The 16,950-nt window shown below is 28.7% G+C and overlaps 1 protein-coding gene across 1 annotated transcript; it reads left to right on the forward strand.

Annotated features, from left to right (window-relative positions):
* Positions 1 to 3,339: 3,339 nt before the first annotated feature.
* On the forward strand, positions 3,340 to 16,894 carry LOC111675384 (23 kDa integral membrane protein). Its single transcript, XM_023436146.2, has 5 exons — positions 3,340 to 3,484; positions 6,840 to 6,919; positions 15,642 to 16,001; positions 16,072 to 16,266; positions 16,397 to 16,894. Exons 2-5 carry the CDS (start codon positions 6,860 to 6,862, stop codon positions 16,466 to 16,468), a joined length of 687 nt encoding a protein of 228 aa, XP_023291914.2. The 5' UTR covers positions 3,340 to 3,484; positions 6,840 to 6,859; the 3' UTR covers positions 16,469 to 16,894.
* The last annotated feature ends 56 nt before the right edge of the window (positions 16,895 to 16,950 follow it).

Here is a 16,950-nt window from a genome sequence, read left to right on the forward strand (position 1 = left end):
TAAAAGGTGTTTTTCATTTTCTCTTTTGGGCCATATTTTTCATAAATTTGCAAAACGAACATAAATTATTTATTCATTTCGTAACACATCGAAATGTTGGTCATAGACCCAAAAGGTATAGATATTTGGTGTCTGTAAATGAAAAAAAACGAGTTGGAAGACTCATTATTTTTGAGCTGACAATTTGAAACTACAAAGTAAAACAGTAAACACCAATACCAGATAAAAACTTTGGAAAAATTGTTAAAAATTGTATTTTATTCATATAATTTCATATATTTAGACCTCGTTCCCACAACAATTGGATCTCCGCTGACCCGATTCTCAATCGGCCAAAGAGTGTGAACTCAGCAACAGCTGTATCAACCGGAAGTTTTTTCCTAGTTGAAAACATCCAAACAACTGTATTTTGGTATTTCATTCTTCAAAAGGTACCTTTTTAATTTTCTTTAATAAAATTATATAGAGTCCATATAAAATGGTACTTTTTCGTACTTTTTTCTTCTTTAAAAGATTCTTTTTGAATTCTCTATAATATTGAACCTAGAAACAAGAAATTAGGTATGTTGAGTCCGGATTAAGTAAGAACCTATAAGCGTGTTATTAAAGCAAAATATTTTGGTAAAATCTTTGGGTTTTCCAATTTACCTTTTCAGGTGTAGATACTGTCGAAAAACCGATTTTTTCGATAAACATAAAAGTTAAAATATTCTAAGGTCGTTAAAAAGTTAGAGAATTGAAAATTCTTTAATGCAATCGATATTTGCCGTTACTTTACAAAATCAGTAGTTAAAACAGTAGTTAATATGACAATATTAATATGACAATATTAATATGAAAGGGAAGTATTTGGCTTTTAATAAGGGCTTAAGCATGGACCGAGCTATTCCAAATTTAAAATATTAATTTTGTTTGATCCAATATTTATAACCATAAAATGTTTTTTTTTTTTTTGTAAGAGTCATCCTCGTCGGTTTATACAATAATTGTTTGTATCTAATGTCGTTGTACTCGTATTTTAATTCAGTCATGAGGTTTAAAGTAATTTTCTGGAGAAATTCAAATTCAGTTGAAAAATTTCAGTTCCTATAAAACTACCATTATTTGGAAGAACTTTTAAGCCATACAAGTGATTTTCTGTAGTGAATCTTAAATAAGGGTCAATTATAGACAGATTTTTATAAACGTTTTTGAGCGTTACAGCTAGTAACGAGCGTTACTGTCACTACTTCAGGGGGATCTAATATGGAGGGTGGAGACATTTTCTGAAGGAAACTTTATAAGGGGGATAGGGTTTATTAAGGACCGATCCTTGTTCATGTAGAATTTTACTGGTGTACTCACATTTTTGAGTAATTAATAAGCCTTAAAGTCATTTTCGGGGAATATATATATGGGACATTGTCAATTATGGCCCTATCCATATAAAATCTTACAAAGAGATTTAAGTTCTCATTAAACATGTTTGTGTCGAATTTCACAGATATTGATGAATCTCGTAGCCAGTTATGGGCGATAAACTAATTTTCAGAAGAAAATGATACAAAGAGATTTATGTCGCTATAAAACATGTTTGTGCCGAATTACACAGCTATTGATGCTTCGTTAACCAGTTATGGGCGATAAAGCCATTTTCTGAAAGGGACTTTATATGGGGGTAGGGTCAATTATGGACCGATCCTTATAAAATTCTTCGAAGAGATTTATGTTCCAATAAAACATGTTTGTGCCGAATTACACCGCTATTGATGCTTCTTTTTACCAGTTATGGGCGATAGTCATTTTCTGAGGGGGATTTTATATGGGGGTAAGGTCAATAATGGACCGATCCTTATAAAATTATTCGAAGAGATGTATGTTCCTATGACACCTGTTTGAGGCCTTATATGGGAGCTAGGCGAAATCGTGGACCGATATTGCCCATTTTCAATACCAAACAAACTGGATCAACTATAAGTAAGATTACTGAATTGCTGTATATATATTTCGTAATTATAAGGTCTGTTCGATCAGAATGGTTTCAATTTAAAATTTATATTTTAAAATTTATCAGAGACAACAACCGTAAATCAGAGTTGTGTATAATTCACAATAATGTTGTGAATATTTCAATCGGTAATGAAAGTTTAGCGATATATGCAGCACCATTAAACTTTTTAAATTCCAAAAACAAAAGAACAAAAAAAAAACAAAAATATTGAGCTTAAATATGATTGCGTTCTATAAACTGAATTTGTTCTGTGTTTTGTTTTCAAAAATCATTACTTTGTGCAATACACGCACAAAGAATATAAATGAACATTATTCATAAACAAATTTTTATTTGTTAAACCTTTTATAAATCAAATTTTGTATTAAAAATGTATATTTATAATTTTTCATACAAAATTTATAGTTTTTATAATCTTTTACAAAATAAAACAATTACAAAATTATAGTCGGGCGAGGCCGATCATATAATACCCTACAGCTTTTACAATAATAATATGTGATATAGTCCTTGCCTCTGATATATGTACTTAAACCGTTTATTGTTGAATAAAATTGTGGACATTTAAATGAAATTTTGATGCGGGGCTTTTCATAGGGGCTAGGGTCATATAGAATTCATGAAGGTTATTAAGTCTAGTATAGAACTTGGTTTTGCAGATACGAGTATAATAAACACAATTATGAACTTAAAAGCCCTATTCGGTGAGTTCAGTTGTATGGGGTTAGATGAAATAATGAACCGATGTTAACCATTTTCAATAAGCTTCTTCTACGGTACCATAGAAGATCATGTGCCGAATTTCATTATCTCCAAAATTGCAACCTGTAGTTTGATTACAAGATTTACATGGACGGACGGATTTTAGAGAATATTCCATACTAGTATATATATTTTTTGGAGACAAACGAAATCTACAATTATTTCAGTAATTCTTAAATAACAAAAGGGAACCCTTGATACTGATATAATAGAGTGACTACAAATATTAAAATAATATTCGAATTTGTTTGTACCTCAGTTTTTAAAATCCTATAAAGAGAACGAGAGATAAGAAAATTTAGCAGTTATATTTTTGTATATTTTTGTATTATATTGTAATATTTTTGTATTTATATTAAAAATTATTATAAAATTTATAATGTTGGTTCATGTATGAAATATGCTGTTAAAATTAAGTTTGCTCTATTACATTTTTCATAAATTTTAATAACGGACTAAGAATATAAACATTTAAAACAAACTTAAAAACTAACGCGGCTTTTATACGTGTTTAAGCCGTCGTTGAATTTTTTTATTATGCCGGCGTTGTTATTTTTAGTCAGCGCAGGTCTTTGCTGCATTCATTTTTTCAGAGGCAACAATTTTTCTCTGTGCGTTTTCAATTCAGTCACAAACAAAACGGCAAAAGAAGCGTACGCGTTAAATACTACAGAAAGAAAAATAGAAGTTAAAATCGTTTGTAACGGTTTTATTATACTCGAGTGTTTTAAGGTAAAAAAAAGAACAGACAACAAAAAAGTAGTAATGAACAATAATTGCAAACCAAGTATTAATTACGAATTTATCAATTGAAATTCAAGTGAACTATGAAGGACAAAAAACCGTAAATAAAATTATAGAAAGAAAAATAGAGTTGTTCATAAATACTTGGACAGATAGCTCCTCGATTTATAAATACTGAGTTTGTGTTATAGTGCGTTTTAATAAATTTTTTGCTGTTGTTTTGTTTGAGTATAACAAAGGATGTTAAGCCAAAAGAATAAAATTGTCGTTTATTTTATTTTTACACCCAAGTACGAAAGTTGAAAAAGTTTCATGATTATTTTTTCACATATAAATGTGAGAGAATCAATTTTCTTAAAAAAGAAGAAAAAAAAAACAACTAAAAATCTCTGAAATCATGTCAATGAACGCATGATTTCTTTTGCTTCCATTGTTTTATCTTTTTTTTTTCTTTTTTGCTTAAGGGGGAAAATTACATTAAATTTTCTCAGGAAAAACCAAAAAAGAGTTGAACAAACTTAGACTAAAGATTTTTTTGTGATATTGTTGATCTAAATACAAAAAAAAAAAAACAAGCAAAGGAATTAGAAAAGTTTATTTTCAATTAATTGCCCTCCTCAACTACTTAGATCATTAATGTATCTAAAATTAATTCGTATAATAAACTGTATTAAAAAAAAACAAAAACAACAACCACTCACCACTAGTTGAACAGAAAAGCAAACAAAAGAAAAATGCCGCCATGTAAAGTACAAATAATGTTTGTTTTTTGTTGTAGTTGTGAGTTTACTTACAAAAAAAAAAAAAAAAAAAAAAACAACCACCATAATAATCTTTCATTTTGCTAACTCAAAGTTTAATTCAAAAATGCGAATTAAAAAATATATATTTCTTTGCCGGAAGGCCAACATTTCAGGCATTTAAAAGAATGTAAAGTATAGAGAATGTAGTAATACAATTTAAGTAGAGAAAAAGTGTGAGAACTCTTACACACATAGATAACTAAAGACGCAAATTTGACAGTTTTATTTAGGTATTTAACCATCATATTTTGGCCACTTAAACTATCTAATAATACAAAATATTTCAGATATTCTGTTAAGATTTTAAATCTTAATTTTATATATTATAGTTCATTTTTTAACTAAGGAGTTATTCTTTAGCAGATCTGAATCACTCGTTTCAAACAAAAAACCGGATTATTGTTTGTAAACTCATACTGCTGTACTAAATGTTGAAAGAGTATAGAAATGAATAAATGACATGATCATATACCATGACGAAACTAGTTTTATAATTAAATCAAATTGTTAGTATACATATATAAACTAAAGTACATAGAGTTTTTCAGTCTCCGGCAATAATTTACTTGATAATTCAACTTAATTGAGTAACAAACAAACAAAAACACATTCAACAAAGCCAAACACTAAGGTTCTAACATGAAAATCAAATAAAATAATTTCTATTAATCTTATTTACAAACAACAGATACTAAAATAATGTTTAATGTTTATTGTGTTAATTAAACCATTTGTCTCATAATTAAAGTGTAAAAAATTGGCTTAGAGCCTAGGCTTGTTATATTATTGTAAAGATATTACCATAGCCAGACTTGCTCCTTGTTTCTTAAAAGATACAATCATTTAAACTCGTTTTATTGTTTTAAGAATTATGATATGTAAATAATTATTATTATTTTATTATTCTGACATTTAATTTAAGATTATTACACTTTAAAATAAAATTTTTTCTCAAAATTTCGTATTTCCTATTTATTTAAGGGTATAATTTACTTTTTATGTATAGCTAAAGATATACAACAATAAAAAGTAATAAAATACAACAAAAAACTAATAAAACGACTTAAATACAATATTTTCATATATAATATACATATGTACATCATTTAAGTTAAACTGGCAAACAAAACAATAATGTGATTGCATTCATTTTACTTTACAATTACATTCTTAAAAAATATGTGAGAATATTTTTAATAGAAATACCTATTTAATAACATTTACATGTCGTTCAATTACCGGAACAACTTCATAATTCAAAATTTGTTTAAAGAAAAACTGCATAGATAGAATGTTTTACGTCATTTAATACCCAGCAGTTCGACATAGAGTCAATGCATACAAAGAAGACAGTAGTTTCCACTAATAGTTAACCACCTGGATGATAGTAGTTCGTATGTTTTGGATCATTCGTCACGAATGTACCCTTTGTAATCGAGAATGAAGACAGTCGTCACTTTAGTGTCCTCTTTGTAAGCGGGAGCGGAGACAGTCGTCTCTTTACTGTCCTCAAGTAACCTTGAGATTATACTCTTTAAAAACAGTTATTTTACTCATCTTTTGGAGAAATGATTATTACTTTCTACTAATATGCCACCATCTGGTTGACTCAAATTTATATCTTTCGGGTCAATAGTCACATTATTGTCCCATAGTATTCTAGAGAGTAGACACTTGAAATTTTTAAATTTTAGTTCCATTAATATCTTACCACCTGGCTGATTCTAATTCGTATGTTTTTGGTCTTTCGTCACAAATAAACTCTTTGTAAACGAGAATGAAGACAGTCGTTACTTTAATGTCCCCTTTCTAAGCGAGAGCGGAGGCGATCGTCTCTTTACTGTCTCTTTGTAAGGTGTAGAGTGACGATTGACTTCTTCGTACGTATGTTAAAATGGTTGGTCACCTGGTAGTCAGGTGGCTAGGGGCCACCACAAGTGGTAGGTTAAGTGGTCAGTTCGGGACTGTCCCGTCAAACTGCTGGGTAACTTCTGATAAAGTCAGTGTATGTGATTATGACAATACAGTTAAAAAAGGATCATACATATACCATGTATGTAGTTAGTAAAGCTGATGTTTTGTAGTATTTAGTTAACAAAATATAGTTATGACAGTTCACAAGGAAATGAACGATATGTACTTGAAAAAGTAAATTTCACATTGTTATTTGCACATTTATATAGTATATTTATTAGTAACTACAGCAATAATTTACTTGTGATGTGAAATCTAAAAAATCTCATTTTACTCTTAACTCTGTGTGCGATAAAAGATAAACAGATATTTATTGCCACTATAAAAATACAACAAACTGTTGATAAATAATTTTGAAAACAGATGTTAAAAAATAATACAATAATTATCCAATTAGTATCAAATATACCTTCCAACTAGAAATTTACAAGTTCAATAGTGAAATACATAAAAAAATAAATAATTTCTTAAAAAAACGTTTAAAGTATAGATTCTAATAAGAAAATAATTGTAGTTTTTGGTGGTTACAAGCAATTTTTTAATATTATTTCTTATATTTTTTTCAGTTAAAAAAACATTCGTTAACATGGATTGTGGAACAACATTAGTGAAATACATTCTCTTTATTTTCAATACCTTGGTGTCGGTAAGTTTTGAAAGCTTTTGAAATATACATATTAATAATTCGAAACTCATAAATTATTTATAAACTCTTCACACAACAAAAAACTTAAACTTGTTGCATCATTGTTTATTTTGTGTTAAAAAATAAACATAACAACAGTTTAAAGCCGGTTAAAAATTTTGTGCTTTTTATAAGAAAATTATAAAATGAGTTATTTTTTTTTGTTGGCGTATGTATGAATGCATTGATTCATTGTTTTAATGTGGAAGTCTGTAACTTGTTTATGACAAAAAAGTTATTCTAACCTTGTTGTTTGTAATTTAAAGGTAATTAAAATGAGCTAAATGCATTAAATATTGTCGAAAGAAATTGAAAGATGGAATTATATTTATTGACTAAACCCCCAGTAAAAACAAGATTTAAACAAATTGTTATCTTAAATTTTTGTAAACATAAATACAATAGAAAATACAATACAAAATTCAAAATATTCGGTAATTTGAGGTTATATTGGGGCTAGGCGAAATAATGAACCAATTTCAACCATTTTCAATAGCATTTCGTCCTTAAACCAAAAAAGAGTATGTGCTAAATTTCATCAAATTATCTTAAAAATTGCGACCTGTAGCGTGCGCACAAGGTTTACATGGACACACAGGTAGACGGACATAGCTAAATCGACCTTAAGTTATCATCAGCACAAACGCATAATACCCTCTTCACTATGGTGGTGTAGGGTATAAAAATAGATGGTTTCAAAACCATATAAAAAAATTATTTCAACTCGTTTTAACCATTAATTTAAACAAAAAAACAGGTTTTTCGTATGATTAAGTAAACACCAGACTAATTTCGATATCACAATTTTGTTTATAGTTTTATTTTTATTTTTGTTCCCTTTTATATTTAATATACGAAAATATAACATAAAAGGAAATGTAAAAAAAAAATCGTATTGTTAACCATTATAAACTTAAAAATTCATTTGTGAGCACCGGGTGATGTGAGGTCAATTTTACAGTGTCAAGTTAACAATTTAATTGTAAAGACTAAAAGTCAGTTACAATTTATATCTTTGACATCTATGTGAAAGACCTTATTAAGCTTAACTTTGAAAATCAAGAGAACCAAACGATGTTTTGTATGAAAAAAATTGAAATATTTTAGTTGTAAAATTCAATCTGAATATTTAAAATTTGAAAACAATTTCAGAGATTCTTCAAATTGTTAATCTTGTTGTTGTAACAGGTTGGCAGTAACTGGATGTTCTTCCCTGGGGAAAAAACTTCCGGTTAATACAGCTGTTGCTGTTTTGACAATCTTTGGCCGATTGAGAATTTGGTCGTTCCGGAACGCAGATCCAATTGTCGTGGGAACGTCAAATTGTTAATAATTTCATTTAGTTATTTAAAAAGTTTTTATTATCTTAAGGTTTTAAATCTTTATCATTCATTAGAGAAAGAGAGAGAGTTTCATATAGTAAATCTGACTACTGAGTAAACACAGTAATTTTAAAATATATACATATATAAGTGTATATATTTTTTTTAATTTCAAGTGTGTATTCCTAAAATGTATTAGTATATTACTTTACAATAGCGACCTGTACTTTTAAATTTTAATTAAAATTTTTTTTATTGTTAAGTTCTCACTACTACTGGCAAAAAACTAAAAACGAAAAAATAAAGTTAACAGCGTTGAAGTATTGTTTTCCTAAATTTTATTTTAAAACGAGTTTGAAACTTGTTTATTATTTTAAAGTAGAAAATGTTTAGAACTTTATATACAATAATTGTTTTTGTTTATCCATTCTTTATCTACTTAAGCATATAAACTTCTACTTGCCTCCAAAGAAGTAACCGTCATTGTATATAATCTAACCACAACATATTTATACATAAGTTTTTGTTTAATTATTTAAACATTTTTATCTTTAACTTTATTTTGTCCCTTATTTTTTGATGAAATCATCATTTAATAATTTTGCTTCTTTAGAAAATGTTTGTTGTTTAAACATTTTGAAAATATAACGTCTTTAGAAAAGAGTATTCCTCAGAATAATTTCAGTTATTTTAGAATAACTTAGAAATTATACGTTTGCAATAAATTTGGTTTCGTTTGAATTATCAAGTGGGGGTTTTGAGAATGACGAATGTGTTATAATTGCAAAATTTTTCAGTTTCAGCGGATAATAATTTGTGCATTATGTGAATATATTTGTGCTTTCTGGTGAAATTTTGTATGACTCAGATTTGAGTCAAGTTTGTTTTTAAATGTATTAAACACAAATTGAAATAGGAAAACATTTTATTGTTAAGAGTTTAATCTTATTTAAACGTAAAAAAATATTTACACATAAGTTGTATTATTTGATTGTTTTTTTAATTTATATGGAAGTTTATTTAAAGATTATGACGAAATTAAGAAGTTAAAGGCTTTTTTAGTGCAAACGTAATTTAATTTCCGGTTTATTCTTTTCAATCAATTACTCAACATTTTAAATCTAAAGCTGTATATGATTTCTTTAAATTGGTGATTGATAGAAATTATTAATAATATTAATTTAAAATTGTAGAATCTTGTTTTGTTGGCTAATTCTAATTGGATTTTTTGTGAAATATAGAATAATTTGAAAAACACAAAGGCATTCGTTGTGTTGTAATAATTCTCTAAAAAAGAATTTTACAGTTAAAAGTCCAGGCAGAGGGAATTTATACTTAAACAATCTTAAAGCATCACGGCTAAACTATTTTTATAAAGCTACGTTCAAACCTATCAAATATTTCACGAAAATGACGTGACCCCTAAAAAAATCAACTTTTGATTTCCTTTAAATATATATTTATTTGCACAAACATAATATATCTCTGACGACACAAGTTGAGAATGTCTAACTTATTTGTTTAGACATTATTAGTTAAGTTGAATGAATATTTGTCACATATTTACGGACGTGTATACATACATACCAAACGTTAAGACAAACTCCCATAAAAATTCATTTTAAAAACGCAATTTAAGAGGAAAAAAAATTACTGCATCATTTTATGAGTTTTGTTTGCGATACAACAAAAACGGAATAAATTATTAAGTGAATGAATATAAACGAAATTAGGTTGACTTTCCTAATATGAAAACAACAACAACAATAAATACAAATACATTTGTACCAGCGAATATACAAAAGTATCTATAGTATAAACTACTGTTTGTGAATTAAAGAAAATAATAATAATTGTTAACCCCCACATAAACTCGCTCATACTTTATTTTTTTATTTATTGTATGTATTCTGTAAATAAACTTATCATTATTATTATTTTTTTTTTGTCGTTTGCCACTCCAGTTACTTGCCACACTCACGCATTCATTATCATCATCCGCACACACTTGTTGTACATATTATTATTATTATTTGTTGATATTATTACTGCTGGTAGTGATGATTGTATTGTATATTAACACTCACTTTCTTCCCCTTGGGTGTGGTCATTTGCAAAAATTTACTTTAATTAAAATTAAAAACATACAATAGTTGCTAAAAACAACTGAAAACATTAAAAAGTTAACACTATTTATGTAAAAAAAAGAAAATAACTAGTGCTAATTATAAGCATTTTATAACCTCTTGACATGATAATTAAATTAACTATTTTCAACAATTATTTTATTTGTTATTAGTATTTGGGGAATGAAATTGTTTAATTTTTAGTACTTTTGCATAACAAAACAAAACTTGTTGAACTCATAGAAATAGTATTATCTCTAACATGTTGTAATCGAATACATATGTACTTATGTGTGTACATACAAATAACATTTGTTTCTGTGTACAGTAGCTGGGGACTTGAAATTTTAATCCCTTAAGTTATTTGGGAATATTCTTTATACATTAATGAGAACATACATATGTTTGTATATGACAATTTGTATTAAAATATCCTTTGTCATCAAGCGGACATCTAAATGTTCAATATTATATTAGAATAATACGAAATATGTATATTACATTACTTAAAAGTTCTTTTACGCTTTTATGGAAGCATCTAACAAACACTTGTTTTTTCCTATAAACAACAATATTTTTCTTCTCTCATGCCAACTAATAGCAAATATTTAAACTGACTTTAGTTTTGGCGCCAGCACATGATTTCATACATATGTCTTTAATATTAGGGTGGATTTTTTTACATATAATGCACAAATTTCTAAATACTTCTGAATATTGGAGTCATAAACTAACAACAGTATTCAACAGTATCAATAAAATGTTAAGCATTTGTTTAAATCATTAAACAATTTATAAATACAAAGTTATTTTTAAATTAAATTCGATAAAAAGAGAGTACAAATATGATTTGTGTACTCCTGTTATTTAATTTGTTTGCCAGATTTCTTATCTTATACATTTTCTAATATTTCTAAAATCATAATCCTTAAGCAGACAGATGTGACAGTAGCAATTAATGTCCTTTTGTTATCCTTATAATCTATGCCAGATATATTTCCATTTACCTGAATTCTTAAAGGATCAACATATAAAAGATGTTTTCTTTAATCAAAGAGTGTCTATGAATATGTTTATGTGCGCATAAATTGTAAGTCTTACTGCAAAACTTAATAATACAAAAGGATTTTCAAATTGTATTGTACTGTAGTTCTTGTTGTATTTCTGTAGTTCTGTTTTTGTAACAGATTGACTGTGACTGAATGTTCTTCCCTGAAAATATTAAATATTATTAATTATTTTTTATATAATTAATTGGTGTCATAAAATTTTATTGGAAGCTGGAGAAGTTTTGCACCTTAGTCAGTCTTAGTCGTAGGGAGTTAAGTTTGTGAGCCTATGGGACAGCTGTTGTGCTGGCTAGTAATATCTAATCCTGAGGCTTTGCCTATATTACACCTGCCTTTATTATGTGGCTAGTGTTCTAGTCTGGTAGACTCGAGGTGGTTTGTTTGATTTCCACCTCATGCTCAGGTTATCGAACGCACAACAGGCCTTAAAGATGGCTGATTAACTAACTGCGTGTATTTTGGGGGAGCATCCAACTGTGTTGAAGTATGGATGAATTTTTCGGTAACAATTCAGGAACTGTTTTTTTCAGCATTTTATTGTCTTCTTTGACTAGAAGGACATTCGTTTCCATATTTATATGGTATTCGGAGGTTATTCACATGCAGACTGTAACTATCCTTAAGCAGAATTTTTACAGCTTTGAATACCACTGACCGGACAATCATAGCTGGATGGGTTACAATTTTATTATACCTTCGAGCTAATCTTATGTGGATAAATATAGCAATCAACTAAGAACAACTTTCTTGATGTAGACTTATCCATCCATCGGTCTATCCATGTAAATTTGTATTTAATCTACAGGTCGTCAATATGAAAAGATCCCTTAAACCTTTAAGTGTGTATGTTTTCCATTTTTGAAGTAATATATCTTGAGATCTATGTATCGTATCGGAAATTTGGACTATGCTTTCAGAGTAATATTTTCTAGACATTTTCCAAAAATTTGTTAGATGTGTAGGTATCAATATCCAACTAACCTTGGTATGTATAAAAATTATGTCAGTTATGTATTTTCCAAAAACAGTAATACTATTGGTATAGTGATAAAATACCAAATTAAACTCATAATTTTATACTAATTTTGCCATCCCTGAGTTAGATAAATAAAGCTTTTAAAATTTTATCTCATATTCTTTGTCTACCAAATCAACAAACAAAAACCTGACGTCATCCATAGGCCAATATAAAAAAGAACTCGTTTTTCGTATTTTTAAACAATGATCTTCTTTATATACATTTGTACATTTCTTAGTAGGTAGGTATTTTTGGGGAGTTTTTTTAATATTTTAACGACTTCACTTTCCTTAAAATTTATTCCCCTATCTAACAAAACCAGTTTCTTCTACTATGTGTTAAAATTATTTAAATAAACACATATTTTTACAGACTGTTTTTATGTATAACGGCTTTGAGTTTTTATACAAATACTGGCATATATATGTACATCAATATGTAAGTATATTTGTGACTTTGTTGTTTGTAAATAACAACTTTTTTTACATTGTCCTAGATTTGGGATGATGTTGAATGGGAACACTTGTCATTACGCATAATCACGTACATTTTCTTAGTTTTGTTTTTCTCAAGAGTTTTATTTGTTTTCATTTACTACGTCATACTACCAACTTCTCGGTTAAATACTTTTTTTAAAGACAATGTCGCCACAAATATATTGCATAAATACTACAAGAATTTCACTTTAGTAAAGAATAATCTTACTTTCTACGCAGTTATTTTACTCCCCTTTTTATTTTGCTTCCTTCGGTTAGCTTTCCTTGACTTTATTTATGTATTCCACCCTCTAATATAAATAACAATGTTTATGAGTAACGTACTTGTTATGTCCCAATGATGGTAGCAGTTTACATATGTATGTATATTGGTTTTAATCGCTTTCACTCACATTCTTCAAAATAAAGTTTTCAAAAGTATTTGTTTTTTGTTTATTGCGTCATAAAATTGAAATAATTTTTTTCGCATATTTATGAACAAACATATTTGTTCGCAAATCACATACTATGTATACTATAAACATATTTTGAGTTCATCTGAATTGATTTTTACAGATTTTTTCTTATTTTTTCTGAAATTTTTTCTTTGTCTACTTGAACTCGTCAAATGCTTTTTTGTCTATTGATATCGTGACTCATTGTTTTGTCTATAGAATAAAACTTAAGAATTTTATAGAAATTGAAAATAGCCGATTCTCACAGAATTTGTTGTTTTTTTTTTGTGTTTTTATATGCATTCAAGATTGATTTCAGTCAGTCAGTTTTTGATCCAACTCTGCAGTATGTTAGAGAAGAATGCATTTTTTGGATTTTCATAAACACATATGTAAATCAAAGCCTAGATTTTAAAGGATGTGGACGAAGGAGGTAAACTCGAATCTAGGCGTCGTAGTCGATGGAAACCAAATTCCGACTGTAAACCACCCAAAGATTTTGGGCGTCACCTTTGACAGCCTATTTACTTCCTCAGCTCATGCCACTGCAATTACGCACAAATTGCGAAGTAGAAACAAGGTCCTCAAAGCGCTAGCCGGCAGTACTTAGAGAATGGTCGAGAAACCTTGTTGGCTACCTATAAAATAAATTGGCCGGTCAGTGGTCAATTATGCTGATCCAGTGTGGTCTCCATCGCTCAGTGATACCCAGTGGAGAAATATTCAAAGCTGCCAAAATGCTGCCCTAAGGACTGTAACGGGCTACATGCAAATAACCTCAGAACACCATCTACATGAGGAAACGAAGGTCCTCCCAGTCAAGGAACATAATGTCATGCTGACTAGACAGTTTCTATTGGGATGTCACCGAAGTCATCCCAACTTTAACATCACACAGTTGGATGCTCCCCCGAGGCATGTCAGGAAGTACCTCCATGTGTACGAAGAGGACATACGAAGTTATGTTCAGGATCCCTTAGATTGGACTCCGTATACAGCAGCTTTGAACGACATTCATAGAGACGCCATCAATACCGCGTTTTCAGGTTACCGTCTTGGAGGTCGCCCACCGCCCATAGCGGAAACAGAGAAGAACCTGCCGCGGAAAACAAGAGTTGCTCTGGCACAACTGAGATCGGGATGGAGCAACAGGCACAACGCCTACTGGTCCCGCATAGACCGTGCCGTCCCCAATATATGCCCATCTTGTGAACAGGGTCCCCATGATACCCACCACATATTTAACTGTCCAGACCACTCTATCTCACTTAGCCCACTATGTATGATTTATGGATTTTCTTATACATACATATGAAAATCAAAGCCAAGATATGTTTGATCTAGGACCTAGTTTAAAAATCAAATGGGAACGACATCAATACTTGTGAATACTATAGAAAAAAATTTTAGAAACTATGTCCAAAATGCTGTGTTTTCTAGCAGCGGGAGAGCACAACAGACCTATTAACGGACTGTCTAGAAAAGAGACTAGAAGCTCAATTCTTTGATTTTCCGTTCTAATAAATAAATAAGCCATATATTACCATTTTATTGTTTGTAAATTAGCGAAGTTGGAATATATGCATGACTGGAATTTAGTTTAAAATCGAATTTATACATTTATCATTATTATTTAATAGCCAAAGGTGAAATTTGTTTTAAAACTTAATTTTTTCAATTGTATAACAGACTAAATAAAGGTTTCAAATAAAATATGGCAAAAAGAAATCGTTTTTGGAATTTGTAATTAATTGCAAATTTTTTTTTTTATATAATAAAAACACTACCAAGTTTGATGATTAAGCTCAGATAGTTAGAGTTATAGCAGCTGTTTACTTAAACACATACATATATATTTTTATAGAAATATATGAATTTGTAATGATCACATGAATTACAAAAATATTTTCCCATATTCATAAATATGTGATAAAGTTAAAGAGGGTTTATTATAGGAATTTTGTATGGAAATACTGTTTAAAAAACAATAAGTAAACCATTGTTTAGTTGTTATAACAAATGAAGAATGATTATGATAAAATGATTACTCTTCTGAAATAAAACTTTTAACAAATTTTATTTTAAATTTTTAAATAGAAATTTGTAAACGATTGTGGTCAATAGTCTAGGTATATTTTGAAAATAAAATTAAACTAAGAAATTTTTATTAAAAAGTAAAAAAGTTTTACAAATTTTTAATTATTGTCTATTTTTAGATTCTCGGCATTTTGGCAATTGTTTATGGCGTGATTGTTTTAAACAGCATAAATCTCATTGAAGTTGACAATCAGGTCGCTTTCCCACCACAGGCAGCTGTGCCTATATGCTTAATCACAATTGGTTCAATTGTGGTATTCATTTCATTTTTGGGCTGCTGTGGTGCCATTCGCGAAGATGTCTGCATGACCATGTGCTATGCTGTGTTCATGTTAATCTTGCTCATTCTTCAATTAGTTTTGATTGTATTGCTCTGGACTAACAAAGACAAAATTACTAATCTTATGGGTGAAGTTATTGACAAGACGTGGGAACGTGAAGCCAGAGAGGCAGGTGTTTTTGAAGCCATCCAAAAATCGGTTTGTATAATCAATAGAATAAAAATAAAACGTTTTTTATTTATTTTCATACTTAAATTATTTTTATTAGTTTCAATGTTGCGGCTCTAATGGACCTGCTGATTATGCTCTCATTCTTAAATTGCCAACTGAAAGTTGTTGCCCAGCTGGTAGCACATGCACTCCTCTCAACTACTATGGAGGCTGCAAGGCTAAGTTTGTTGAAAACTTTTCTGGCAAAACCGATAATGCTAAATACTTTGGTCTTGGTTTAATTGCTATCGAGGTAAGTTATTCATTCAGTTGAAGTTTTATTTTTTTAATTATTATTTATGCAAAAACTAGATATTTTTGATTTCTTAAATCTATTGTAACATTTTAATAATTATCTATTTCTTATTTTAATTTCCTTACAGCTTGTTGGTTTCATCTTTGCCTGTTGTCTGGCCAATAATGTGCGTAACTATAAGCGAAGAAATGCTTATTAATTAAATGTTTTGTAAAAACAAATAACAAAAATCTCAATCATTTAAACATTTACAAAAAAACAAATCCCTCTGCATAGTTTTTTTCTTTTCAAAATATTTAAAAACTCACACATACACACACAAAAACATACAAATGTAATTTTCCAAAAATATAAAAGAAAACGTACAATTTAACAATGAAATACGAATCAAATGAATCAACAAATATAAATACCTGTTGTTATATTCGTAAAACAAGAAAAAAAAAAAGATTTGTAATTGTAGAATTTAAGAAAAAGCAAAAACAAAATGAAATCGAATGAATTATATAAAATATGTTACAGAATCCAATTTAATCTTAGTGTTTAAAACCAATGTTTTATTACTTTTTTTATATATTATATAAATATTTAAATACATACTATAAACGTACAATATAAACTAAAACAGCTGAAGTTTTCCTTACTATTACTATGTATTATATATTGGCTTTTTGGAAAATT

This window comes from Lucilia cuprina, chromosome 6, assembly GCF_022045245.1.
Source record: "Lucilia cuprina isolate Lc7/37 chromosome 6, ASM2204524v1, whole genome shotgun sequence".
Lineage (NCBI taxonomy): Eukaryota > Metazoa > Arthropoda > Insecta > Diptera > Calliphoridae > Lucilia > Lucilia cuprina.

Coding starts and splice junctions, on each gene's coding strand:
- LOC111675384 (XM_023436146.2), top strand. CDS start 6,860: ATGGATTGTGGAACAACATTAGTGAAATACATTCTCTTTATTTTCAAT. Junction 6,920..15,641: donor TTTTCAATACCTTGGTGTCG/GTAAGTTTTGAA, acceptor GTCTATTTTTAG/ATTCTCGGCATTTTGGCAAT. Junction 16,002..16,071: donor TTGAAGCCATCCAAAAATCG/GTTTGTATAATC, acceptor TATTTTTATTAG/TTTCAATGTTGCGGCTCTAA.